The sequence below is a fragment of the Microtus pennsylvanicus genome, chromosome 11 (assembly GCF_037038515.1).
Source record: "Microtus pennsylvanicus isolate mMicPen1 chromosome 11, mMicPen1.hap1, whole genome shotgun sequence".
Classification (NCBI taxonomy): domain Eukaryota; kingdom Metazoa; phylum Chordata; class Mammalia; order Rodentia; family Cricetidae; genus Microtus; species Microtus pennsylvanicus.
Genome location: NC_134589.1, coordinates 364,534 through 391,767, shown reverse-complemented (window position 1 = coordinate 391,767; position 27,234 = coordinate 364,534). Strand labels below are relative to the sequence as shown.

At 46.0% G+C, this 27,234-nt stretch overlaps 1 protein-coding gene across 1 annotated transcript in view; it reads left to right on the top strand.

Moving 5' to 3' along the window:
• Positions 1–27,234, top strand: part of Tbcd (tubulin folding cofactor D) — a 162,197-nt gene that overhangs the window by 113,338 nt on the left and 21,625 nt on the right. Inside the window, exons 16-23 of the mRNA XM_075989722.1 lie at positions 873–902; positions 4,789–4,874; positions 14,699–14,779; positions 16,315–16,388; positions 17,077–17,194; positions 19,488–19,548; positions 20,983–21,005; positions 25,883–25,914. Coding sequence (XP_075845837.1) covers positions 873–902; positions 4,789–4,874; positions 14,699–14,779; positions 16,315–16,388; positions 17,077–17,194; positions 19,488–19,548; positions 20,983–21,005; positions 25,883–25,914 — 505 coding nt within the window. The remainder of the gene's footprint in view (positions 1–872; positions 903–4,788; positions 4,875–14,698; positions 14,780–16,314; positions 16,389–17,076; positions 17,195–19,487; positions 19,549–20,982; positions 21,006–25,882; positions 25,915–27,234) is intronic.

The window sequence follows — 27,234 nt, the reverse complement described above, 5'->3', positions numbered from 1 at the left end:
CCTGGTGTTTACCAGTCCAGTGGGGTTGATGCATAGATTCTGGGGTCCCATGACTCAGTTCTCTTTCTGTACATCTCTGCTTGCTCTCAACCCCCTACCCCATGCTGCAGTGTCTCCTTAGGTAAGGGGTGTTTCTTCTGCCACCACTGCCCTCCCCCTGTATCTGTTCTCACCTCTGCTTGCCAGGATGGTGCATGTCGCATGGTTGTGTGCGGCTTTGCTCCAGCTCCCTAGGGTCTCTAATCCTGGTTGGAACTCAGCGGTGGATGCTTCGGGGAAGTCGCATGAGGTTTCATTGTCACTTTGTTCAGACAATCCTAGGTAGGACAATGTGCGAGACAGGAAAAGTTGTCTCCAAAGAAAGAGGAGTCACCTGAACAAGGTTTACCTGGAGGTACCTAATTTTGTTCAAGTTCACATGGAACATTTTCATCCCCGATTCTGTGCCTGGCATGTAGGACTCCAGTAGTTCAGAGCTGGTTGGAGTCAGGCGTGTTCCCTCTAGGAGGCAGCCCTGAGGTGTTGGGGATGGTGGGGAGTGGTGATCGTGGAGTTTGTTCTCAGGGTTGTTTGTTCTCTGGGACCTTCGTTGGGGTGTTAGTGTGAAAGTGTATTTCCAGGGAAAGGCCAATCTCTTATTATATTTGATTTTGTAAATGGAATTCTTCAACTGTGGTTTTAAAGAGGACCAGGATACAAAAACAGTGACAAACCACCCTCAGGGCTTTGGTCCGCTAACAAAGAGGACTTTTATTTAAAAAGTAAAGCCATGGGTCATTTACACTGAGCTGTGTTTGTTTTGAATTTATCTTCTGATGTTGAGCAGAAGCAAACCTCACTCACCTGCTCTGTTTGTTCTTTTTGCTCCTTAGGCTGCCTTCCAGGAGAACGTGGGGAGACAGGTATGGCCACTTTATAAATCTTTATTTTTGAAACTTCCTGTAGGCTTAGAGGTGGGAATTTTGACAACTTTGGTTTCATATCTTCTTATACTATTGGGTGTGGGTAATGAATGTGCCTCACCTCAGAGCAAGCTAATAAACATGGCAGTTCTGATCCCAGACCCACCGTCATGTGACCAGGGAGCTCCGGGAGGCTCTGTATGAGTGTTTTATGCAGGTTAGGATCTTGCTTCACATGTTGCTGTGGGCTGTACCTGTGCCAGGCACCAAGCATCTTATCCTGGTGAGTGAGTCCTTGGATCCTGTAGGCCTTGACCCGTCCCTAGTGTTTTGCTTGGAGGCTGGGTCCTTTGTAGTAAGTTCTGGCTTCACCTCCCAAAAGCCTTGATGCTCACGAGTGTCGTAGCTGTGCCTGTAACTCTTGACACCCATCACAGGCCTTGAAAGTAGGATTTAGATTCATTCACAAGTAAGATTCTGGCACACTGAAGTGTGTGGTCAGTCTCGCAGGAGGCTGGACAGGGGTCGTGCAATGGTTCTTAACCTATGGGTCATGACCCCCTGGGAGCTGAGGAATAACCCTTTCACAGGGCTTACCTAAGACCATTAGAAAACACGCTATTTACATTATGATTCATTATAATAGCATACATGAAGTAGCAACAAAAATAATTTTATGGTTGGGAGTCACCACGGCATGTATGAAAGGGTTACAGTGTTAAGAAGGTTGAGATCCTACTGGGTTAGGGGCTGGGGAAAGTGGCAGCTACCGAGATGAGTCTGAGCAGGGAGGAGAGTCCCAGAGGAAACCGCTAAGAATGATTGCTCTAGGGTTTCATGACAGAAGTGGCTGGGGTGCTTCTTAATGTTACAAGGGAGGAAGGTCGAAGGATGGCCAAGCCCTGCCGTGGTGTGCAGAGTAGGCTGTGTGTGAAGGATGATGGGGTTAGAGACGTGTAGACCAGGGTGGATGTGCTCCGGGTCAGAGAACCTATACGTGGCTTGGGACGTGAGGTAAGAATATTGTCAGCTGCCATATGTTTGTAGTAGAGGATGCTGGGAATAATTCAGGAAGTAACAGGCCTGCCCAGTGACCTGGGTGGGGGTGTGTGTGACTCCTCCTCTTGGGCTGGATTGCTGGAGATGTAGGTCTTGACATCAGAGTTGATTAGATCTTGCCTGCCTCCATCCTGGCCAAGACCACCAAGTGGCTAGCTGAGTGGGCTCTCCAATAAGTAGGGGTGTGTGTGTGTGTGTGTGTGTGTGTGTGTGCGTGCGTGCGTGCGTGTGTGTTGTGTGTGTGTGCGCACGCGTGTGTGGGTGTGTGTCTGTGTTGTAAGTATGCTCCGTTCCCTTCCTGTATCCTGGGGGGATCTTTGCATGTTAGGGTTATCCCTTGGGCAGCTGCTGTGTCTAGCTGAGTAGCTGTGTGACTGCTTGGAGTGTTCCTGAGTCACAGCTCTGAGCAGGTGGTTTTCCCAGATGCCATACTTCTGTGTGTTCAAGTGAGACATCTGGGGTGCAGGGTGCTGAGGCCCCTTTCTGGGGAGGAGAGGACAGCCACATGATTGGCAAGCCTTAGCTTATTGCTTATTTTGTTTTTGGGTGATATGGGTACTGCTGCCTCTCCTTCATCTTGGTCACAGTCAAACCTGGGCTCTACTTGCCTGCTCAGTCATGAGCTGTTGTCCTTTTGCGAATCATTCTGCAGTGATACCTTTGCCTGGGCTGTGGGCTTCTCTCTCGTTGTTATATATGACGTTGGGGTCTCCTTGATAATAATTCTGTTAAAGCAGAAAGTTTTACTTCTGCAGAAAGCTGCAAAAGCCACCTTTATTTTTCTGTTTTGTTTTTTTTTTTTTTTTTTTTGAGACAGGGTTTCTCTGTGTAGCACTGGCCATCCTGGAACTAACTCTGTATAGACCATGCTCCAGGCTGGCTTCAAACTCACAGAGATCCACCTGTCTCAGCCTCCGGAGTGCTGGGGTTAAAGGCACGCACACCCAGTGGGGGTCCTGCTCTGATTTTTAACCCCAAGGCAAGGGGCTCTGTGCCTCACAGACTGAGTTCTTAGAGCTTGGCCTTACATTACTTGATTGGCTAATTCAAATTGGACTAGCATTTTGCTAGGGAGAATGAAATCTTGACTTTAAGAATATGCTAATCTGGAGAAATTCTAGCCAGATGATGTCTTTACCAACTTTTTTAAACATGGAATTTCCTCTGTCTTCTTTTACCTCTGATAAAAAGACATTTACATCTCTCGTATCATCAAGCAATATGATAAGAGCACACAGAGTGTGTACTCTGCAGAACCAGGACACCTCAGCTCATCACTCTCCTCACAGGTAGAGGCTGGGGCAGCCTTTCTAGTTCTCAGGGGGACTGTTTGCTGGGTAGTGCTTGTGAAGTTGTGAGGTATTAGTGATCAAGGCTCCAGGATTAGCTTACGGAAAGGGTGAAGGCATTGAGGCTGAACCTGAAGGTGGGCTGCATGGAGGAAGGAGTTGCTTCCTCTGCTGGCTGTGTTTTCCGGCCCTTTCATTCTGTGCTTGGGGTAGCCCTAAGGACAGAGGCCAGAGAGCAGGAGGCTGACAAACCTCAGGTGTTTTACGTAGGCCTGGGTTTTCAGCCCTTCTGGATTCCAGATGGGTGGTGCATCCTACCATGTCCTCAGACTAACTGGCATTTATAGATAGCTCAAGGACTAAACTTTTGTTTTTGATACTGTCTCCATGGTAATAAATAGCCTGAATTCCATGTAGAAATTCAGACTCAGATTGTCAGTGTCTTTATTTTGTGTCAGTTTCTTTGGATCTGGTCACACACATACATATGCTGGTAGATGCACGTCTGAGACTGTTGTGAGCTGGCTGTGTGAGATACAGGGATGTGCTGGTGGTGGGTACCTGCTGCTTTTCTTGGCTTTTGCTTATGCCGGTGTTGTGCATAGATTTGGAATCTCCTCTGCTTTTGAAACAGACTCACCTTTGGGCCCAAAGCTGTAAGGCTTTCTACATTTGGCTACAACTTTCTATATTTACATTTTTAAATAAAGTTTTTTATTTAGTTTCTAGATTCTTTTAACCACGAGGGATAATATTAAGGGAATACCAATAATGTGATGCTTTTTGGGCTGGAGTTCCACTAGGCATATTCTTGGTAGGAGAGAATGGAGGGGCCTGCCTCTTGTTTTGGAGTTTGGGGGACTGATGGCTGCTTTCCTTGAATCTCTTATAGGTTGGCCATCAGCCCTGAAAGTGGCTGTTTCTATCAGCCTTATCCGTCCTTATGGCGACTAGTAAGTTGTGGGCCCAGGTCCACGTCTCAGAGACAGGCAGGGGCTTGCCTGTCTTTCATTGGCCTTTCTGCTCCAACAGCTGTGGAATTGAGGGCTATGCTGTTGTCTTTGTGACCAGAAAGGGGGACCAAGCTCCAAGAGTTGGGACCCAGTACTTGTTTGTTTATTTGTCTGTTTTATTTATTTGTTTGTTTGTTTGTTTTTCGAGGCAGGGTTTCTTCTCTGTAGCTTTGGAGCCTGTCCTGGAACTAGCTCTTGTAGACCATGCCGGCCTCGAACTCACAGAGATCCTTCTGCCTCTGCCTTCCGAGTGCTGGGATGAAAGGCGTGCAGCCCCACCGCCTGGCCCCCACTGTATTTTTAAAGGAAGGACTTTTATAGCACTTGAAGTTGAAACAGTGGGTTTGAAGAATGAGTTGTAGTACCCGCAGCGTCTGGCCAGGCAGGCAGGATGAACACTGACAACCTTCTGGGCACCCATGAGCCGTGTGGCTCAGCTTGAGCCGCTGTGTTGTGAGCGTGTGACCAGTGATTTCAGGTCCCATTTCTCAACTTCTCTATTTTCTTCACTTTTACTTTTTTCAGGGTACTTTCCCTCATGGAATTGATATTTTGACGACAGCAGACTATTTTGCAGTTGGAAACATATCTAACTGTTTCCTTGTGATAAGGTAAGTTTTAACGTGTGTAACACAACTGTAATAAGGCTTGGGTTTCAAACATCAGCTTCTGCTGTTCCCTGGTTCATTATACTGTGGTCTCCTTGGTGTGAACATAACTTATGTTGTAGGAAGGACAAATTGAAGTGTTTGCAGACCAGTTTTATACTCCGTGGTACACACGTGTGTGCTCACACGTCACTGTCGGGGGTTGGTACCATACGGGGAGTAGCCACAGACACAGTTACACGTGTCCTTCCCACCAGGTGTAACAAATGTATTGGTCTCTCAAAATGACATTTTGGATTCGAAAGGACTGTACATTTTTTCTCTTTCAATAAAAAAAGTGTGTCCAAGTTGAAATTATCTGATTATCAGATCAGTAAGATAGATTAAGAAATCAGGTCAAGAAATAAATATTTAATACCCTTACCTGCTGTTTTCAGAAATCACATCAAATTATTTTTACTTGCATAACTTAAGTACTAGGGACTAGTTTTGCACTGTAATGCTAACGTGAAAAGGGGATGCTTCATGAAGTAGTTTAGTTGATGTGAGTTAGGAGAGACATGCCAAGTACATTTTTTTTAAGTTCCTGATTATTTTATGCCCTGGGGGTAGATTTCCTAACAGCCCTGCTGTGCAGACCGTGCAGAATTTACACGTCTCCATAACCAGCCTTGACAGACTTTAAACAAACAAACAACTAAATAACTAAAATCAAAAAGTGGCCAACCCCTTCCCCAGGAAGCCTGTAACCACGCGTGCCCACAGCTGCATGCCATTGCCCCTCGGCCCAGGGCTTCATGTCTCGTGTCCATGTGTTCTTTGTTTGCTGAGTATTAGCGCTTCGATTTTGTATGTGAAGTTCTGTGACCCCTTTTCTGGAGTTTCCTAGGTAAAATAGATGGTAGTTAAGTTGGACTTAGAAAAATTCTACTTGTTGCTAAGGTTTCCTTCTACATCAGTTTAAAACTTAACCATATTATTACTTCCATTCTGTAAAAATACAAAGAGTGTGACCTAGCCCCAGCACGCTTCTTCTCCAGCACCTTGGGCCCATGTGATGCAGACCAGCTGCTGTCTTTTGAGGACCACCCATTAGCAGGCTTCACTGCCTCCTCGCACAGGGCCTCTGACCAGGGTCTCATCTCCCTGACTACATCCTGGAGGGTAGGATTTACAGGGATAATAGCAGGTGCTGGGCTTGTAGAAGGCCGTGACTGAGAGCCAGGTGTGGGGTCAAGCAGGGACATAGTGTGCTCCGAGGTCCTGTGCTGGATAATTTTATTGTCAATTAAAATCTAAATTCATCCAAGAGGAGGGAACCACAATTAATGTCTCCATACAGATCTGGCTGCAGGCAATCCTGTGGAGCATTTTCTTAATTAGTGATTGATTGGGGAGGGCCCAAACCCTTTAGGTACTGACATTCCTAGGCTGGTGGTCCTGGGTTCTACGAGAAAGCAGTCTGAACAAGCCATGGGGGCAAGCCAGTAAGCGGCACTCCTCCATGGCCTCTGCATTAGCGCCTTTCTCCGGATTCCTGCCCTGTTTGGGATCCTGTCCTGACTCCTTGACGATGAACAGTGCTGTGGCAGTGTAAGCCAAGTAAACCCTTCCCTCCCCACGTTGGTTTGGGCCTGGTGTTTGTCACTGCAGTAGAAACCCAAACTAAGACAACTCCCAAATGCAATATGCTTGTTCAGCACTGTGTGGTGAATGGAAAGTCATCTGGAAGTTGGTCCACGAAGCAAGTGGTATTGGGGTACTAGACGATGAGGATTTAAGGAAGGGACTACGTGCTTGATGGGTACTGGGAAAGGCTGGGCCCTCTGCTCTGTCTGTGTTGAATTTGGGGGCCTGGGACAGTCCTCAATTGGGATAGGATCCAGGCTATTACAGAGGAGCTTCCTCTGAGCTAGGTGTTCTGCTCTGTGGACCATAATCAAAAGTGGAGGAAGGTCCCTTGGGAAGATATTAGGTGAGACCCAGAGCTGGTGCTCACCTTTGTGTGTTGAAGACGCATGGTAGACTATGCGTGTTCAGCACATGTCTTGATGTATCGTGGTGTGAGCAAATCTGTAGCATTCACATGGTGAAGGACATAGTGACGCCCGTGGCCCTCGGCTCTGTGCCTGGTGGGAATTTGAGGATTCTTCATATTCTTTCTCAGATGTTCTGTAGCATGATTAATAAAAACCCAGAGACAGATATCGGGGTTCAGCCTGAAGGTCAGAAAAGTAAAACAGCCAGCCACTGGCTCTTACTTCCACTTAAGTCCGAAATGGTGGTCCTGCCTCTAGGAACCCTAGAATGAGACTGAGAGCCTCTCTTCCCATATTATATTCCTCTGTAGTGCTGGGATTAAAGGCGTGTGTCACCACTGCCTGGTCTGTTGGGCTGACCAGTGTGGCAGTTTTACTCTCTGATCTTTAGGCAAGTTTTATTTGTTAAAATACAAATGAAATAACTCTAGAATGTTTGGAGGTATCGTTTGTTGTTGGGGAATATTATTTTCAGGTGTGTGACTTCTGTTTACGCTGCATTTGTTTAACTCTGTGAAACTGTGTTACTGGGCCTAAAACACCTGATGGTCTTAATAAAGAGATGAACGGCCAATAGCGAGGCAGGAGCAAGGATAGGCGGGGCTGACAGGCAGAGAGGATAAATAGAAGGAGAACCAAGGACAAAGAGAAGGAGGAGCCAGACAACAAGGAGAGGAGGACATCAGGGGCCAGCCACCAGCTACACAGCAAGTCTTGAGTAACAAGGAGAGAAAGGTATAGAAATAGAGAAAGATAAAAGCTCAGAGGCCAAAGGTAGTCCAGATAATTTTTAAAAAACTGGCAAGTAACAAGCCATGCTAAGGCTGTTCTTTCATAACTAAGTATAAGCCTCCGGGTACGTGATTTATTTGGGAGCTGGGTGGCAGACCCCTCAAAAAACCAAAAGAAGAAAACGTCATATTATACAACAATAATACAACAGTTTGTATTATTTTTTAACTGGACTGATATATTCTTTCAGTGTCCTGCAGGCTTTTGTGTCAGAACCTTTAAAAAAAAGTACATGTTTCATAACATACAGTTGTACTGTAGTTTTAAATATGCATTTGTGTAACGTGTGGGTCATGGGCAAGTGAGTAGTTGGAAAGCAGAATCTTTTCATGGTCCTCAGGGAGGACGTGTCTACCTCTAGGAAGTGGCCAGACGTCCACCAAGGTTTGCCTTGCCTGCTCTGTCCTCAGGTTTCTCACCCCTGGACTTCATGGGAATGGAACACAAAGCCTCATAGGAATGTGGCTGGGTTGTCACTGTTGTTACTGTCCCTGTGGACATACCAAAGTCTGTCTGTTAACTGGGTGAAGAACTTTGGTCTATGTGATTTAACCCCGTGGCCACTGGATGCGGTGTTTTTCTGCCAGGCCATTTTCTCAGTCCATTTGTCAGTTTCTCAACATCTCCAGCCTTGAGCACCGTTTGAAAAATTGTCACCTTTTTTATTATCTAGTAGTTTGTTTTCCAGGAATCTCATATACTGTGTCCTCTAAGTCACTCAAAGCAAGGCGACCTCAAGATGGAGTGCCTCCACCTGCCTAAACCATCATCTCTGTTCCGTTTCTTGTCCTCATAGTGGCTTAATTCTGCCATTTACACATCCCTCATCAGCTTCAAACATGTGTCCCCTTCTGGTCCTCCTCCTGTCCCTGGCTACCTGACCCCCATTTAATGCTTTGTCCCGCCGCCCTGGCATCTGACATCTTCCTTAGATTATGCTAGCTCGCTCCTTTCCCTTCCTGTACCTTTGTGTCTGTCTCCCCCCTCCCAGTACCCTGCATGCTACCTATGGCTTCATTGCTGCCTTGGGCTAAGGTTCAGGCTTGTCTTCCATAAGGTCACAGCTAGTTGGTGGCAGAGATAGGAGTGGCCTCTGGTGGTCTGGTCTCCTCTCTCTGCTCCCTTCTTCTGTGAGGCACAAATTATTTGTCCACTTTTCTGGAATCCTGCCCTTCCGTGACCCTGCTGCAGGCTTTAGCGTTGCTGACTGGGTGTGAACCTGGCTTCTGTGTATGCAAGGGACAAGCCATAGAACCTTGCAGCCAAGGTCCTTGATGATGTGGCCCCATTCCTATCTCCTAGGAAAAGCCACTTATTTCTTCTTTCCATCTCCTGGTCCCATGCAGGAGTTCCTGTTAACAGTTTACTGAGAGTCTGCTTATTTTGCATATGGGCAGGTTGGCTGGCTAGGTGAGGGGCATCTTTGGTCCACTGTTTAGCTAGTATATGTTTCCTGAGAGTAGAAGCACAGCAATCTATGTCTGGACACTGATCTCAGCAGATCCTTGGGGCCAGTCAGTCTTCATAAATGCTGCATGGTTGATAACAACTTTTTACTTGTGTGTTATACATGAAAATATCAAAAGTGAAGTTGTGGTCCCTGGCATGCTCTCACCAGAGTGCTTGTTTAATACCGTGTGCAAGCCCTAGGTAGTCTTCAGGGCTGCCTTGTCCACAGTGGGTCCTTCAGCTCCTGACCGTGGTAAGCCCTCGGTAGTTGTTTGGCAGATGCATTAAATTCTTTTTCATTTCCTGCATTGAACTTAGCTTCTGGAGGTTGAGTATGCACTGCCCTTGATGCTCCTGGTGATTTTTTTTATGGATGGATGTCCTTATTGAGTGGAAGAATTTGATTATTTCAAGGAAGTCTGCTGTGATACCAGCAGAAGATACTTTGTGCGTGTGTGTGTTTTGTTTGTTTGCTTTGACTTTTATTTTTTTTTCCTGAAAGACATTTTTCTTAGAGCTTAAGTTTGTGTTTTAATACTTTAACTTCTTACATGGTTCTAGTTTTTTTTTTTCTAAATTAGATCCATCCCACCTATAGATTGTTTTTAAGCCCTGCCTTGTTGTTTCTAAGAGCTGTTTTCCAGTGGTTCTGGGAGGAAACCCGTACCCTCAAGCTTGCGAGGGGAGCTCTCACACCTTGAGCTGTACCCTCAGCCTTGTAACTTTTTTCCGTTTCCCTTGCACCCTACAGTGTGTCTCTCATTATTGTACAGTTTAGCAGGTGCTGACAGTGTACCTTCCCAGGGAACTATACTTTCACCGTTGTGCAGAGGCTTCCCACTCTCTCTGCGATCTGTTCTGCCTCTCTCTGAGTGCAGGTGCTTTGTGTTCTCTCGTATTACTTGAAGAGTGAGCTTTCCCTTGTCTGAGTTCTTCCACTGAACACCGCGATTCCTCTGTATTGTGTGTTGTGTGTGTCCATGCTGCTGTGGTGCATGTAGCCTGCCTGCCGGGTGCCTGCCTGCCGGGTGCCTGCCTGCCTGCCGGGTGCCTGCCTGCCTGCCGGGTGCCTGCCTGCCGGGTGCCTGCCTGCCTGCCGGGTGCCTGCCTGCCTGCCGGGTGCCTGCCTGCCTGCCGGGTGCCTGCCTGCCTGCCGGGTGCCTGCCTGCCTGCCGGGTGCCTGCCTGCCTGCCGGGTGCCTGCCTGCCTGCCGGGTGCCTGCCTGCCTGCCGGGTGCCTGCCTGCCTGCCGGGTGCCTGCCTGCCTGCCGGGTGCCTGCCTGCCGGGTGCCTGCCTGCCGGGTGCCTGCTGGTCAGTGGTTAGCATTTTTCAATTTGTTATTCTGACGAATAAGGCACTTGTAAACACTTAGAAATCTTTATGTGAATGTGTATTTAATTCTGTTACACAAGGGCGTGAGAATTTGTGGCGATTTTACTCTGTACAGGACTGTGAATGTGTAAACCACACTCACATTGGCCTCTCCATACCTTCCTGAGATCAGTAGCGCCTGTCTTTGAACATTTTACCATTCAGAGCGTTTCATCTTTGCTTATGACCTGTGTTGGACATATTTCCATGTGCTTACTGGATTTTTATTTCTTTTTTAGTGATGTTCCTAGGCAAATGTAGGCCTTTTTTTTTTAAATTTGGGTTTTGTTTCCTTTATATTTTTTAGTGTAAACTGACAACCGTGCCTATTTTTCTGTACACTTTTCATAGCCTTACTGATGTGTAGTTAACGCATGTTACAGGCATACAGAGTATGAAGCTTGCTGTTGCTGACAGAGGAGGATACTTAAACTGCCAGATGGGTAATGGTTGTGAGCACCATCACCAAGTTATTTTTCTGTTATATATTAAACAAATGTGAATTTGTTTAATTTTTTTCCCTTAGGATAATTGTTTTGTAGTTTGTTCATTTTATGTGTTGTGTCAAGAAATTCAAGAGAGAGGACTCTGGTTAAGAATATTGCTATTCTTGCAGAAGATCTGAGTTTAGTTCCCAATACTTAAGTCAGAAGGCTCACAGCTGCCTGTAACTCAAACTACGGGAGATCCAGCACACTTCTCTGGCCTCCTCAGGGACCCACACACATGTAGTTTATACTAACAGATTGTAACACATTAAATGACTAAAAATAACAAAAACAGATCCTATGCACCAGGATCTGTTGGGTCTGTCTGACCCTTAGCCTACCCAAACTATACATACCCTCAGGCCTAGCCTGGGTCAGACACCCTGTGCTCTGATCCAGTCTGGTGAGTTCCTTGGACCCCGGCCCACCTACACCTTCCCCACCCACAGACCTAGTCTGGGTTGCACATCCTGTGTGCTGGCTTAGTCTGGAGAGTTCCTGAAACTCTGCTGGCCTGTGCTATCCCCACCCCAAGGCTTAGACTTAGTCGTACAGCCTGTATGCTGGCCTGCCTTGGTGACTGCTTAGGACTCTGGGCCATCCATGGCAGCCTCACATTCCCTAGGCATAGACAGGTAAATCAACTTGCGCACTACCCCAAGCAGATCCAGTATGTTCCATTTATTTATTTCTGAATTGAAGTCACCTCTGTTGCTCCAGTTCACCCACCACCCACCACGATCCACCAGTTCTATAGAAGTGAGAATTACCAAAATGAAACCAAGAATACAGAATTTAAAAGGACAGTCATTAACATCATCAAAGAATCCAAGGACTTTAAAGGCAACACGAGCAAACAATGACACTAAGGATGATGGGAAAATCCACAGGGAAGCATTTTATGTTTACATAAACATTTATGAACAATAGAGAAGTGTGTTGCGTACATACATGTATGCAATAATGACGTGATAACACTTGGTGGTACTGCTTCCCCCAAGAGCCATCGACTGTATCAGTTACTTGTCTGTTGCCGTGATACAACACCATGCCCAAGACAACTTATCGAAGAACACGATGATTTGGGCTTAAGGTTCCAGAGGGCTAAGATTCCATCATGGCAGCAAGCAGCAGGTATGGTGGCTGGAGTTCACACCTCAACCATATATAAGAAGCAGAGTGAACTGCAAGTGGGTGAGGACTTTTACTCTTGGAACCCACCCCCAGTGACATACTTCCTCCAGCGAGGCTGGTCTAACCTAAGCCTTCCAAAGCAGCGCTGCCGCCTGGGAACCAGCTGCTCAGGTGCCTGAGACCATGGGGACATTTCTCATCCTGACCACAGTATGTAACAAAAACCCCAGTGTCAGGCATGGGAATTCTCCTTTTGAGTTTCTGGTCAGGAAAGTTACAAGAGACTCCCAGAGTTAATAGGTTTTTGCTGCTGCCCTTAGCAGCACACTTCGGAAAGGGACTTGGAGGAATTGAGCTGGAACTAACCTGGAATAATCCTGAGGACTAGCTTTCATGGTATCTGAAGGTGCTGTGCAGGCTGCCCAGGCAGAAAAGCAATTAATAATTCTATGCAGCTGAAAAGTCTGTGAACCACAGTGATCAGCACAGCAGAAAATACCCAGGGCACACAGTGGCACTTGAACAATAATTTAATTGGACTTAAGGCCTCCTCAAAGAGGGGAGGAACTGTATCCACATCAGGTACTGTAAACCTCGCCAAGCTGCCCTGGCTGGTGAGGTCCCCCTAAAGGAGAGCCTACAACTGTTACCTTTTCTGAACCAGTGTAATTGCCAACTGCTTTCAAAATATCTGTCCGTATATCCACAGATAAATACAGCTCTCATCCAAAATCAAAAAGCTTTTTTCAGCAGAGAATCTATCATAGAAATCCACAATTGGTAAAAATGCAGAGAACAACTGATCACTGGTACCCATCCTCAGTAGGTTTGTCCACAACACAGCTCATACAGCTAAGGCTCAGGAAGCATGGAAGAGGAGGTGGAAGGATTGTAAGAGCCCGAGGACCAGAGCATCTTCCTTGATCATATCTTCTGTATATGACAGGGCACTGTACCCAGGAAACAATAAACAAGACCTGTACTATGAACCCCCCCAGATCATAGTCCAGTGTAGGTGGGGAAACTCACAAGGCTCATCTAGAGGAGCTGTAGGCAATTATTGGCTGCTGACAGAGGAAGAATCACTCTCTTCCAGAGACAAGCCCCCTGGTAGGTTATCCAGCCCCAAGCGGTCAGCCTTAAGTATTATTAAAGGAACACACACTAAATGAGACCAGCAGTACTTGGAAGGTTGTGTTTATTCATACCCACTCACTAATAGTTGAAGAGGTCATGAAATTGTAAAGGAGTCAGAGGGTGGACAGAAGGTGTTGGGGGGAGAGGGTGGAATGAAAATGATGTAAATACAGTACTCGTGTGTAATTCTGAAAAGTTCAAAAAGCCAAATCAAATGGAGAAAAATCTTTAAAACAACAACAAAAAGCCAGGTTTGATGATGCATGCCTTCAATTCCGGTGTTTGGGAAGCAGGCTGGTCTTTGTGATTTTGAGACTAGTTTAGGCTGCATAGCAAATTCCATGTCAGCCAGGGGGGTATGTAGTAAAACCCAGGCTTCAAACAAAAAACCCATTCCTGTGGCATGGATGAATAAGCAGTCTGCCTCTCCATCAGCTGCATGAGCACAGAGAGCTGCTCCCAGTCACAGCCCTGGGTATGCTGCTGAGCTGTGGGCATGGTTTCTGGATGGATGCTCTGCTGCCTTGAGTAACACAGGGTCATCTGGTAGGTACATTTTACTTTTGAAGGAATGGCCAAACAATTTTTTTTTTCTTTTTCGAGACAGGATTTCTCTGTGGTTTTGGAGCCTGTCCTGGAACTAGCTCTTGTAGACCAGGCTGGTCTCAAACTCACAAAGATCCGCCTGCCTCTGCCTCCCAAGTGCTGGGATGGCCAAACTATTTTTGAGTGTAATTGTTTTAGTTTGCATTCTCAAGAGTAGTACATGAAGGTTCTTGTAGTGATATTTTGTTTGTGATCTAGCAAATAAAGCTTGCCTGAAGATCAGCGTGCAGAGTTAAGCCACTAGTTAGCCATAGAAGTCAGGCAGTGGTGCCAGACACCTTTAATCCCAGCACTCAGGAGACAGAGGCAGATGGATCTCTGAGTTTAGGGCCACCCTGGGCTACATGAGATTGGAATCTGTCTAAAAGAGAAACAGAGCTCACACAGAGCTCAGAATTTGGGATTACGTACATCTAATCCCAGCACTGGGGAGGTGGAGACAGGAGTAATATGGCTGTGTGGAGAGAGGAATATAAGGCAGGAGGAGACAGGAGCTTGGGGCATTCAGCCTGAGCATTCAATCTGAAATGCTGTTTCGAAGAGACGGCATTCAGTCTGTGGATTCATAGGGACAAGCTTGCCCCTTGGTCTGAGGATTCCGTAAGAACTAATGGCTGGCTGCTCTGCTTCTCTGATCTTTCAGCTTTCACCCCGATAGCTGACTCCAGGTTTTTATTAAGACCAATTAGAATTTATGCTACGGGTTCTGGCTTCAATACATAAAATAATGGCTTAAGAGAGTTTTATACATGTGTCATTGTACCTGCTCATATTTGCCCCTTTCTTGAGATCTTAATATTATGTCTTTCAGTGTGTTTATTGCTAGCTTCCAAGAGTACACCAAGCCGATGATTGACCACTTGGTTTCCATGAAAATCAACCATTGGGATGGGTAGGTTTTGTGGTTTTGTATTCTCTGAAAATTCCCCTTTTTCCCCCAACAGGAGAAGTTTAATTGAACTTGTAAGTCACGAGTGTATTTTTTCATTGTAGATAAACTATTTTAAGATAATTATTTCTGATAAGCAATGAAAATCCCAGTCCCTGTGTGTGGCATGCTTGTTAATGGTCTGTCTAGTTTCACTTCTGGAGCTGTTGGTCAGGGAATCCTGAGACGTAAATAATTATTGCTGAATACGCTTGTCATATGTAACAGGGAAGCTATCGCCTGAGGACAGGGCAGTCCAGGCAGCTGGCATAGCCTGGTCTTCCTGGTCGTTTGACCGGCCTCCATACCGATTCTGCTCTGCTTGGCCTCCCTAGGTATCTTATATATTGTCACCTAAGAGCCGAGCAGACTTTAGTGGTAGTTTTCATAATGACAGTGGCAGCTTTGGGGCCATCGTGGTATTTCATAGGTAGGTAAATGTGTCTTCAAAGAAGAAAGGCAACTGTAACCTAGATGTAAGCCCTGTCAGTGTTTTGATACCATTTCTAGGTAGGCCTGGTCAGCCAACACAGGGCAAATGCTGGGGGAATTAGTAGTATAATCGCGGTGCCCCTTCCAAAGCCCAGTGTCAGAGCGGGTCTTTGTGGTTGAAAGACTCTGATTCAGCTTCCCAAGGACCAAAGCCTTGCAAATGTTCGTTGGCTGCGGCTATACTTGTATAGCTGTGTGCAGTCTGCTTTGGACTTTCCAGAGCGGGGAGCCTCTGGCCCAAGCCTCCGTGTCGTTCACTTGGGCTAGCTGTGACCACTTGCCAGGTAACCTTCCCTTCCTTCAGGACGTTATGTACCAGGTATACAGGAAGATGGGATGTTAGCTCTCTTATGGGGAGAAGAGCACCTAGGCTTGCCCAGCCAGAGGTTAAAATTAAATTGCCTTTTATATTAGTTTACGAGCCAACAAGACATTTAAAACTACATTGTAAATATGCAATCCATGAGTTAGCTTAAGTTTTTGAACTTTTGAAATCTGATATTGTCTAATTCTGTCAGTTCTTTCCTGTGTTTTGATTTGGATTTCTTTTTAGATACATGTATACCTCTAATATTTAATCTTCCTGATGTGTTTATCATTATGAAATGTTTCATAAATGTCTTAAAATGTAACATGATATTGAATCTGCTGTGTATGGGCTATCAGCTTTTTCTTTAAAGGGACAGATAGTTAATGCTTTGGGTCTCTGACTCATATATATGACCCTTAAAAATTAAAACAGTCCTTAACTTTAGAGCCTTACAAAAGAAGCCTTCTACAAAAGTTAGTAGAAAAACCTACTAGCTACAAACAGTCATTTTTGTCATAGCAAGTGTCACAATTCTCTCCCTTTTTGGTTGAGTAATATTCCATTGTCTGTATCTACCATATTTTCTTATATATCATCTGTTGATAGATCCTTGGGTGCTTCCATCTCAGGGCTGCTGAATAAAGCCGATAGGAGCGAGTGTGCAAACCCCTCTATAACAGCTACTGTTACTTCTCAGGGCCATCCGAGAACTGTCTGCAAAAGCGCTGCACAACCTGGCCCCACAAGTACCCGAGTACATGGCCTCTCATGGTAGGTGTGCGTTCCACTTCCTACGGCCGTCATACAAGTGTACTGTGTGCATATGTGTGCACATACACAGCAGAAAGATGTGCTGTTCTCATAGTAGATGAAGATGACGTCCTATGTCTGTTGCTGAAGAGTAGGCTGTAGGCTAAACCAGGATAGAGTACCAAGACAAACACAATGTGTTTGTACAGAGGCAGCTTTGGGTGGCGTTCAGCACAGGTGATATCCACAAAACAAGGAGTCTGTGGGTTGCATTGTGTAGGTTAAAATGATGGGGGATTCAGCGGTTGTCAATGCCTTTAGATTGGTGTGACTTAGAATTTGGAGCTGTTCTGCCTTCTCCTCCCTAAACACCAGAGGCTGAGGTTTTATCTCACTGGGAAGGATGGAAGTGCCTGTCACCTATTATGGTTGTGTGGCGTTTGATCTGCCTGCTGTCCTCAGGCAGAGTGCTACCACCATCTGTGGGGCAGAGGTGCAGATGGGAGAATCTGCAGATGTGATATCACTGGGCATCCCGGGGCCTGTGTGCATGTACTGATTTATATGCCGTGCCCTAGCACGTTGCTCTGGTTGCCCAGAAGAGATCTCTGCCCACCAGAAACAGGGGTGCTGACCCTGACCAACCCCAGAGGAAATGCTTCTGAGTAATGAGTTGTCCCGGGTGTGTTCTCCAATTTGACCACTGCAGTCTTCCCGGCACTATTGTTGATGACACTGAGCTCAGATCTACACACCAGACATGGTGCCATCCTCTCCTGCGCAGAGATCACCTATGCCCTGTACAAGCTGGTTTCACAGAGCAACAGGTAGGAGATGTCATCTGGGAAACTAGGTAACAGTAGTGATTTGGGGTTGGAGAGTAGTGTGTCTGCTCTGATGGTTGATCATTTGTGTGTTTTGGGTTCCGTTGTATGTTGAGGCTGTCGGTGGTTAGGACTACTCTCTCTTATCAGGGAAGGGCTGCTGGTTGGCATTTGTAAGGGGCCTCTGCTGCCTCTGCTGTTTAGATTTCCCTCTTCATCCCAAGGACTCAGACAGCAAGAGCAATGACCACCTGTTCAGGGGTGGCACTGAGCAGTTCAGTTACCATTCCGTGTGTGAATGTGTATCATTGCACACGTGTGTGCTACAGAGCACATGTATGTCAGAGGAAACCTTGAACGTCTTCCTCATGGTCCCCCTTGTTGAAGATGGTGTCCGCCTTGCGGCTCACCAAGCTGCCTGTGAGCTTCAGATGATGCTCTGGGGGTATGTACAGATGCACCACTGTGTCTGGCTTTTACCTGGGTTCTGAGGATCTGAACTCAGGTTGTTTGACTTGTGTGGCAAGGCGTCATCTCCTCAGTCCCCATTTGTCACTTGAGTAATTTAAACTACTTTGGGCTGTGCAGTGGTGGCACACAGCTTTAATCCCAGCATTTGGGAGGCAGAGGTAGGCGAATCTCAGAGTTCGAGGCCAGCTTGATCTGCAGAGTGAGTTCCAGGATAGCTAGAGATTCACATAGAAACCTTGTCTGGAGAAAAACCCAGAAAGAAAAAAAAAGACAAGTTTGGAAGTTTCCTTTGGGAATCTCCCCCGCCCCCACACATTGGCTTTATTTATAATATAACTACAAAGCAAAAACTCAGGACCATGCACCGTGGTGCATTCCAAGAGCTGTGTAATTTCCTTATGTCACTGTGCAATTGATTCCTCAAAAATAAGATCTTATAGACACAGTGCCATCTATGACCTGCCCTTAGGTTCAAGCTTGAAACTTGTACTTAAGTCATTTCCTGTGTGTAGGTGGCTCCCTGGGTCAGGGTGACAGCATGGACCTCATTCCTACCTGTCAGCCCCAAGGAGGTTGATTGTCCCTTGGCCTCAGAACACAGCTCACAATCTGTATGGGTGGAATGGTCACCTAATGTTGAAGACCTTGCTGTCCTTGGTGAAAGGCACATGGTGATGACATGGTACCTTTGAGATGCATTCCCAAGATGTTGGGTTTATACAAGGCCTCAAGGTGTTGGACTTTACATGGTTCTATTCAACACAAAGGAGATTTCAGACCTCCAGGGCATCGGGGCTCTGTGTGGCTCTGCCTAGCACCTAGCAGACTAGATCTCCAGGGAGCTGGAGTTAGTTACCACAAAGCTCAGCCTAGCAAGTAATAGATATCAGATCCCCAGGGTGTTTGTGGCTGTGCATAGTTAGGCCTGAAACACAGTGGCACCACAGGTAGTTGACACTGCTTGGCTCTGCCTGGCACATGCCATAGCTCAATCTACAGCATTAATTCAGAGCATGTCACTGTAGGGGACTTCCACGGTGTCAGCAGGGGCCCAGTGTTCAGTAAGGGTACTTCAGTCCTGATCATAAGGTTGTGTCTTCAGCAAACTGGCTATAGGTCAGAGCATAAAGATAGCACCCAGCTGCCGAAACCAGCATTGTGTGTGTGTGCATGCGCGTGTGTGCATGTGTGTACAGATATATACTTGTCCATATGTGTATGTGTATATGTGGAGGCTAGAGATTGATAGTGGGTGTCTTCCCTTCTCTGCTTATGTTCTTATTATTTGTTTTTTTTCTATTTTAAATTAAATTTAATGCCTGGAGACAATGGCTTAGTAGTAAAGAACATTTGCAGAAGACCCGGGTTCAGTTCCCAGCCCCCGAGTGATGGCTCACAGATCTTTGTGACTCCAGTTCTAGGGATTCCCAGTACATTCTCTGGACTCCATGGGCCTTGGTCATGCATATGGTACACATACACATGATGGCAAAAATGTGCATATATATAAAAATATTGAACTTACAGACACACGTGTGGGCATGAGTTTGCCGTGATGCAGATGTAGACGATAGAGGACGACCTGAAGTCCTGAAGGGGACTCAGTCCTTTCTTTCTACCTCGTGGGTCCCAGGCTTAGCAGCAGTGCCATTGAGCCATCTCTCCAGCTCTCAGCACAGCTTTCATAAAAGCAGGAGTAGGAGATCTCCCGGGATTGTGGGAGCATGGACAAGGCTGATCTTTCTGAGTTTGTGTGTTCTTCACTGTGAACCTGAGCTCTGGCTTCACCCTTGTTGAACTCAGTGCTGTGCTTCTCTTTCTGCAGGCCCATCACAGACTATCTGGATGAGAAGTCAGTGCAGAGCCTGAAGCAGATCCACCAGCAGGTTTGTGTGGTCTGTCTGAACCTCTTCCACCTGGACAGGGTCTGCTTACCTCGTTGACCAGGACATGATGGGTTCTCTCCACCAACATTACCCTTGTGGGAGTTTATCTGGAATTGGTAGTTGGACTAGACTTGTTTTCTGGGGCCAGAAGCCATCTTGTTGGATGGGTATCACAATCAGTGGGTCTCAGTGCAGTATTGGTGTCTCATTGGTCCTTAATAGGAGTTCCCAGCTGAGGGATCAGATGTCCTTCTGGAGAGTTGGGTACCCATAAAACAACGGCCTTTCATTTCTACCTTTGACCCTGAGGTCCTAATCTCCACTCTCCTGAAATTTAATCCCAAATGTACATTTTAGGGAATGGGAAGCATGTATACTTTTCTGGGATTTGGAGATTCTCAAAACCTTCTGTGACATAAAAAAGTATTGTTGTAGGAGACCGCTTGTTTGTTTCCTGGCCGCCCAGACTCCCAAAATAACCACACAGAAACCATATTAATTAAATCACTGCTTGGTCCATTAGCTCTAGATTCCTATTGGCTAACTTTTACATCTCAATTTAACCCATTTCTAGTAATCTTTCTATCGCCACATGGCTGTGGCTTACGGGTAAAGTTTCGTCCGGCTCCAGCCCTGCTCTGCCATAGGTTCAAAGCAGTTTCTTTATTCATTAACCGATAAAAGCAACAACATACAGACAGAAGGACCTCCCACACCAAAGTATGAATCCAGGGTATTTTCCAGGAATTAAGATTTCTCCACATTCCTGAGTACCCTCTCCGGTTGCAAATATTTTTCTATTCCTCTTTTTATAATAACGGTTTGTCTTAGATCATAATGACTGTGATGAGGCCATTTGGTTAGTTTTAACATTTTTTGCTTTGAAGCAGAGCCTGGCATCCTTGCTCAGTATTGGAAGTGAGGTGTGGAGGGGAGGGTGGCAGCCCCATGCAGAGGCTGAGAAAATGGAGCCCCTGTGTCCTCTGAACCAGGATTTCCTGTTTCTGAGGAATGTGGGTAGTAACAGGGATGCTGCTTTTAGTTTTTGTAGGAATTTCTGGTATGTCTGAAGAGTTTGGTGGAACTAACAATGAACTAAATTACTTTTGAGTTTTTCTGAAGACAGAAAACACCAGAGCCATTTGGCATGATGAGTTTTGATCAGTGGTGATCAGTGGGCCAGGACGAAAGGGGCCACCCTCTTTCTTCATGTCTGTGTGCCTCAGTTTCCCTTTAGGGAAATGAACCTGAAAAACGTAACCGAGGCCAGGATGAGGTGGGCCTTTGTCTTCTGGCCTTCCTGACTGGCTCCCTGGCAACTAAGAGCTCAAATTTGTCACCTTGTCGTCATTCTGTTGCTGATAGCCACCGTTTAATGCATGACAAATTAACCTAAATAACTTAAATAACTGACTTTTCATTCTTTAATTTTAGCTTTATGATCGGCATCTCTATAGGTAAGCCTACAGAGTAAAACTTCTTATGTGTGTAATGGAAATGTGTGTTGTCTGTAACAACTGGTTTACTGAAGCACTTACATTATATATGTGTGCGTGTGTGTGCATGCATGCATGCATGTATGTGTGTGGTGTGTATGTGCGTGTGTATAAAACACGTCCCATGTGCAATGGTGGAGGTCAAAGGACAACTTGAAGGAGTTCATTCTTTCCTTCTGTCTTGTGCTTTCCCAGGGATTGAACTCAGGTTGTCAGCCTTGGTAGAAGGCACCTTCAGCTACTGAGCTATTTTGCTACCCCTTGTTGTACCTTTAAGCTAATAGCTAACTTCATCTGTCCTGTTACATGTTTACTTTGTAGCATTGTAACTTTGTAACATTTTTAACTTTGTGAACTGTTAAATGTTCACTTTGAAGATATGCAGCTGCCACTTAGCCCAGGATTCAAGGGCGTGGAAGCTGCAACTCTTTGGTGTCTTTAGGCATTTTAGAAGCTGAAGTCGCAAGTCATGGCACCCCACAGTTCAGTGTACCCTTGGCAGTTCTGTGATTGAAGACACTTGTGTCCTGCCCATTTGGGTTGCCTCTCTGCTTTTGGAGGCTGTTGACTCTTGGGTCTACCACCTCGAGTGCTCTGTCTCTGCAGTCTGTGCAAATGGGATGATATGTAAAGCCTTTAGGTCTGGTTTTCTCCAGTGTGTTTTTGGGATTTATTCCTGTTAGTGTGTATGCTGTTTTTCTGCTTTGTTTTATTTTAGGTAGGTTCTTACTATGCCTCATTGTGGTCTTTTAAAAAAATTATTTTATGCATATTGATGCTCTGCCTGCCTGTGTCTGTGGACAACAATGCATGCAGGGCCCAAGGAGGCTGGAAGGTGTCTGGTTTCTTTGAGATGGTTGCTGCTGCATGGGCACTGGGAATTGAGCTTGGATTTTTTAGAAAGCAGCTGGAGTTCTTGACTGCTGAACCATTTCACCAGTCCAGGGATTTCCCTTTCTTTTTGAAGACAGGAGGACCTCACTGTCTTGCCCCGGCAGGTCTAGAATTCACTGTGTAGACCAGCGGGCCTTGCATTTGCAGAGCTCCCTCCACTTCCCGAGTGCTGGAAGAATGTACCACTACCCTTGGCCCTTTTCTACCGGCAGCTCACCTGCCTCAGTTTCCCTGTTTTGTGGTTCCATCATACCTGTGTTTTCTGTCCACGTTTACTCCTAAGAAGGGTGTCATCTCAGCTCAGGGTGCAGTGTGGAATGAAGCTGCTGGGCACATCAGCATGTGTGTACGTGTGTGTCCCTTTCCTTGTGTATATGAGGAATAGTTTTCCTGGGTCATTCAGCAGGTGTGTATCTTCAAGAAACTAGAAGATTTCTTTGCAGATCACCCAGCCCTTAACCTGTGTCCCAACCAACTCCACACCTGAGTGTTTGTGGTCTGCAGTGGCATACTGTAGTCGTGATCATTGTTCCTGTCTTGTTTGAGAATGTGGTTTATGTGTCCCTAGTAACTACATGGTATTGAGCATCCTGTGGTCTCCTGCGGAGTGACCATTCATTCATCCCTTTTCCCCTTTGAGAGGCAGTCTCTCTGCATAGTCCTGGCCATCTTGGAACTCCCTATGTAGATCAGGCTGGCCTCAAACCCAGAGTTCAAGCCTGCCTTCTGAGGGCTGGATTAAGGGTGTGTGCCACCACATCCAGCCCTCGTTCGCTTTCTTAAATACTCACCGCTTCCTTTTCTTGTTGAGCAGTCAGAGCTCTGTATATTCTGGATCTGAGTTCTGTTAGACACAGGAGTTCCCCGTTTTCCTCCCACTCTGTTTCATTTCTTGCTGTGTTATTTCTTTTTGTGGCGTGGGGCTGAGCACTTACTGTCCTGTACTCTCCAAGTGGGAAGCCTCACTTCCTGTGTGTCTTATTGACTGCTTTCCAAACCTTTAAGAGTAGGTAGTGATGGTAGGTGCACACAGTGAGCTATGCAGTGCCCGAGAGCTTCTGTGGAGCTGAGAGTATCCTGTTAGAACTCTCGGTCACACAAGTCTCACCATATTAACCACTTCTTTCAGTGAGGACCTGTTCCTAAACCTTGTCCAGGTCTGAATAAAAATGCCTTGATTTTTTTTATTTTTTACAGCAGTAGGATAAAATGACCCCCAGAAAACGTACTAAAACAATTTAATTTGGAGGACTAGAGAGATGACAGTTAAGAGCACTGGCTTCTTTTCCAGAGGACCAAGGTCCGATTCCCAGCACCCACGTGGCAGCTCACAACCATCTGTAACTCCAATTCTGGGGATTTAGTGCTTCTTCTGACCTCCCTAGGCAGCAGACATGCAGATGGTGCACAGATACACACGCAGGCAGAACATCGATACACATAATTTTTTTAAAAATGTATTTAATTTTTGCAGTGTTTGCCTAAAGCTACAGAAGAGACCGTTTAAAATAGTATAGAGATTTGGAAGAACAATGTGATTTTATTTGGAGAGCTTGTGGAAAGCCACAAGGTGTCAAAGAAGTGCCATCTCAGTCCCCAGATAGGCTCCTAGACCCCTGTGTGGATGCTGGCAGTCACACTGTATTTCTGAGTGATATAGGGGTCAGACTGATTTTCCAGCAGGGTCGCTGGCAATGAGAGGCTCGGGGAGGCCCTAGCCTGGTGTCTAGATCTTCAGATGTGTATTCATTATTATTCTCATCTGCGTGTTGGAAGACAGATATAGGGGTTTCCTATCCTGTTTATCCTGTAGATTAATTAAACTTTATGATAAAGCTCATCAGTTTTAATTTTGTAAGGTTTGGGATGCTTTTACAGAGTCATAGCCTGTAACTACCACCCTGAGTACTCCCCCAACTCCTGGTACCACAGACCTGCTTCCTGTTGTTTTAGGTTAAATTTTTTCTTCTGCTCTTTTTAATCTTTTGTTAACTACATTTGGCACAGTTTTTCTTTTACATATCCAAATTCTTAAAGTGTTCTTCATGTTCTCTGTTGTTGTTGAAGGAGGCTGCTTGTTTCATTTCTGGCTGCTCAGCCCCAAAATAATCACACAGAAACTATATTATTTAAATCACTGCCTGGCCTATTAACTCGAACTTCTTATCAGCTAGATCTTACATCTTAATTTAAGCCATTTCTATTAATCTGTGTATGGCCACTTGGCAGTGGCTTACCAGATAAAGTTCTGTCTCCGGTGGGGCTACATGGCTTCTGACTCCGCCCTTCTTTCTCTCAGCATTCAGTTTAGTTCCCCCCCCCCCAAGCTCTGTTCTCCCCTATCAGGTCAAGCCAGTTTCCTTATTAACCAATGGTATCACAACATACACAGGGGATCCCACATCACTCTGTGTCTTCTCCCCCAGTTTCCGTCCTCTCTCTGCTTACATTTACTTCCATCCTTTTAGACAATACGAGGGATACGATAGCTGCATTAGTGACCTCGTGTGAACTTTATCAGCTTGAACATTTCTGGGTTGTTGATTTCTTTAGTTGCAGTCCTGTTTTCCTGGTAGTTCTTCATTAAATTCCCATCTTCCCCAAAATTTACATTTCTGGATTTGGAATACATGCACGTGTGCCTGCACGTGCACACACACGCACGCACGCACACACGCACGCACGCACATACATATACATACACACACACGCACACTTTTTCTGGTTTTGTTTAAACACTTTCAAGACAGCATCATAGCTTGGGTTGTTTAGAACAGTGCTAACCTGCTGCTGATTTACAGCCGCTATGAGGACCCTGCTATGGCCTTTCCTTCCCAGCTGATGAAGATTGTTCTCAGCCTGGGTAGCTGAGAAGCATCTTGCCCTCTTCTTCTGTTTTCTTTCTTCCTGGCACAGAGAGCTCCGTGCCACTCTCTGTGTCTGTGCTGCAGGCTCTGACCTTCATGGCCTCACCCGCTAAGCATCTGTCTCTTTTGAGCCTGTCATCACAGGACATCCAGGGGTTCCATCAGGGCTTCACCCACATCTGCCCATGTGACTTATGTGGTGGTGCCTGAGGTGTTAGAAGTCTGCTGTGTAGCACATGTATTCTCTGGCTTCCTAATTGTTTGTTTTTTATTTTTCTCAAGACAGGGTTTTCTGTGTAACAGCACCAGCTGTCTTGGAACTCACTCCTGGTAGATCAGGCTGGCCTCAAAGTCACAGCAATCCCACCTGTCCTTACCTCCCAAGAGCTGGCATTAAAGGCCTGCACTACCATTGCCCAGCTGGCTTCCTAATTTTAAGGCAGATCTTGTTACTGTTGGGGCCAGAAGCCGGAGCCTCCAAAGCCAGTACTGTTTTCCCAGCTCCTGCTTGCTAGCATTCCAGGTTGGGTGGCTTCTGGCAGGCAGGCTGGGTGATGATGAACATTAGTGTCCCGCTGCTTTGGACTGCACAGTGGTCACCCTGGCATTGTTGTGAAGTGTGGTTAAGCAGCGTTTAAGATTGGTTCTGTGTGATTTATCAGTGATGCCCAAGATTCCTTTGACAGCTCAAAGGACGATCGTCTGCCAGAGGATGATCTTGCCACAGATTTTTGTTTCTTGCCAGAAATGTACCCCACACTTTGGGCAGACTATGTCCCTAACTGAAACTGTTACAGTTTTTTTTTTAAAGATTTATTTATTTATTATGTATACAACATTCTGCCCGCACACCAGAGGAGGGTGCCAGATCTCAGTACAGATGGTTGTGAGCCACCAGGTGGTTGCTGGGAATTGAACTCAGGACCTCTGGAAGAGCAGCCAGTGCTCTTATCCTCTGAGCCATCGCTCCAGCCCCCACTGTTACAGTTTTTGGTACCTGAAGTTTTTGTTGCTTGGAGGGGTGTTGCATGTTTTATGTATAAAAGATTTTAACTGTTTGTTCCTTTTGTTTTTTAGGGGTCTGGGAGGAGAGCTTATGAGACAAGCAGGTATGTCTGGGGCCAGAAACTGCTGTCCTTCATTCCAGTATGGGGGAAGAGTACTCTGAGGTCAGGCCAGGCCCCCAAATACCAAGGGGTAGCAGTTCTTTCTGTTGGAGATCCTGCTAGGGCCTGGCTTGCTGTTGTCCCAGGAAGATGTGAATGTGGTCTGTGCACATGCTCTGCTGTGTCCAGTTATTCCATTTCCCAGCTCTGGGGCTCTGATTTGTTTTGCATACCACAGGTCTGGTAGCTGTGGTGGATCTGGGGGTATGTCAGCTGCAGATTTTCTCTTTATACTAAGTTCTGTGGAGTAAGGGATGGTGTAAGCAGAAGTTTCTGTCCCGCCTGATCTTGCAGTCGTTCAGTCCCAAAGAAACACACAGAGACTTATATTAATATATAAACTGTTTGGCCTGTTAGCTCAGGCTTATTGTTAATGAGCTCTTACAAGTTAAATTAACCCATAATTCTTATCTATGTTTAGCCCTGTGTCTTGGTACCTTTTATCAGTAAGTCCTTCTTATCTTGCTTTCTCTGCATCTGAGTGTCAGCTGCAGACTGAGCCTCTCCTCTCCCAGAATTTTCCTAGACTGGTTGCCCCGCCCATAGTTCCTGCCTGACTACTGGCCAATCAGTGTTTTATTAAACCAATACAAGTAACAGATCTTTACAGTGTACAAAAGCATTATACGATTGCAGAATGGTTAATCAGATCCTGTGTTAGTGTCCACAGGGATCTCACAGCATAATCAGATGAATATTCCCAGTTAGTTGAATGTAATAGAAAACCCAGGTTCTTCCTGGCTTGTCTAGGAGGGTATCTCCAGATATCCTGGCCAGAACTGGCCACATTGGCAGCTGATATCCTAGTCTGGTGTGTGTGTGGGCAGGGCGGGGGAAGCAGGTTTTGGTGTGCTGGTTTAGCCCTAGTTGAGACCGGTCAGAACTGTCTGTTTGACCCTTGAACTGCTCTGCAAGTCCAAGTGGACTCTGACTATACTCGGGGAGATAGATGTCTTCTGGACTGTCCCTCACAGCCTGCTCTCTCTCTTTCTTCCTTTCTTCCTTCCTTCCTTCCTTCCTTCCTTCCTTCCTTCCTTCCTTCCTTCCTTCCTTCCTTCCCCCCTCTCTTTCTTCCTCTTCCTCCTTCCTTCTTCTTCCTCCTCCTTCCTCTTCTTCCTTCTTCCTCCTCCTTCCTCCTCCTCCTTCCTTCTTCCTCCTTCTCCTTCCTTCTTTTCCTTCTTTTTCTTTTTTCTTTTTTTTGGTTTTTTGAGACAGGGTTTCTCTGTAGCTTTGGAGCCTGTCCTGGAACTCCCTTTGTAGACC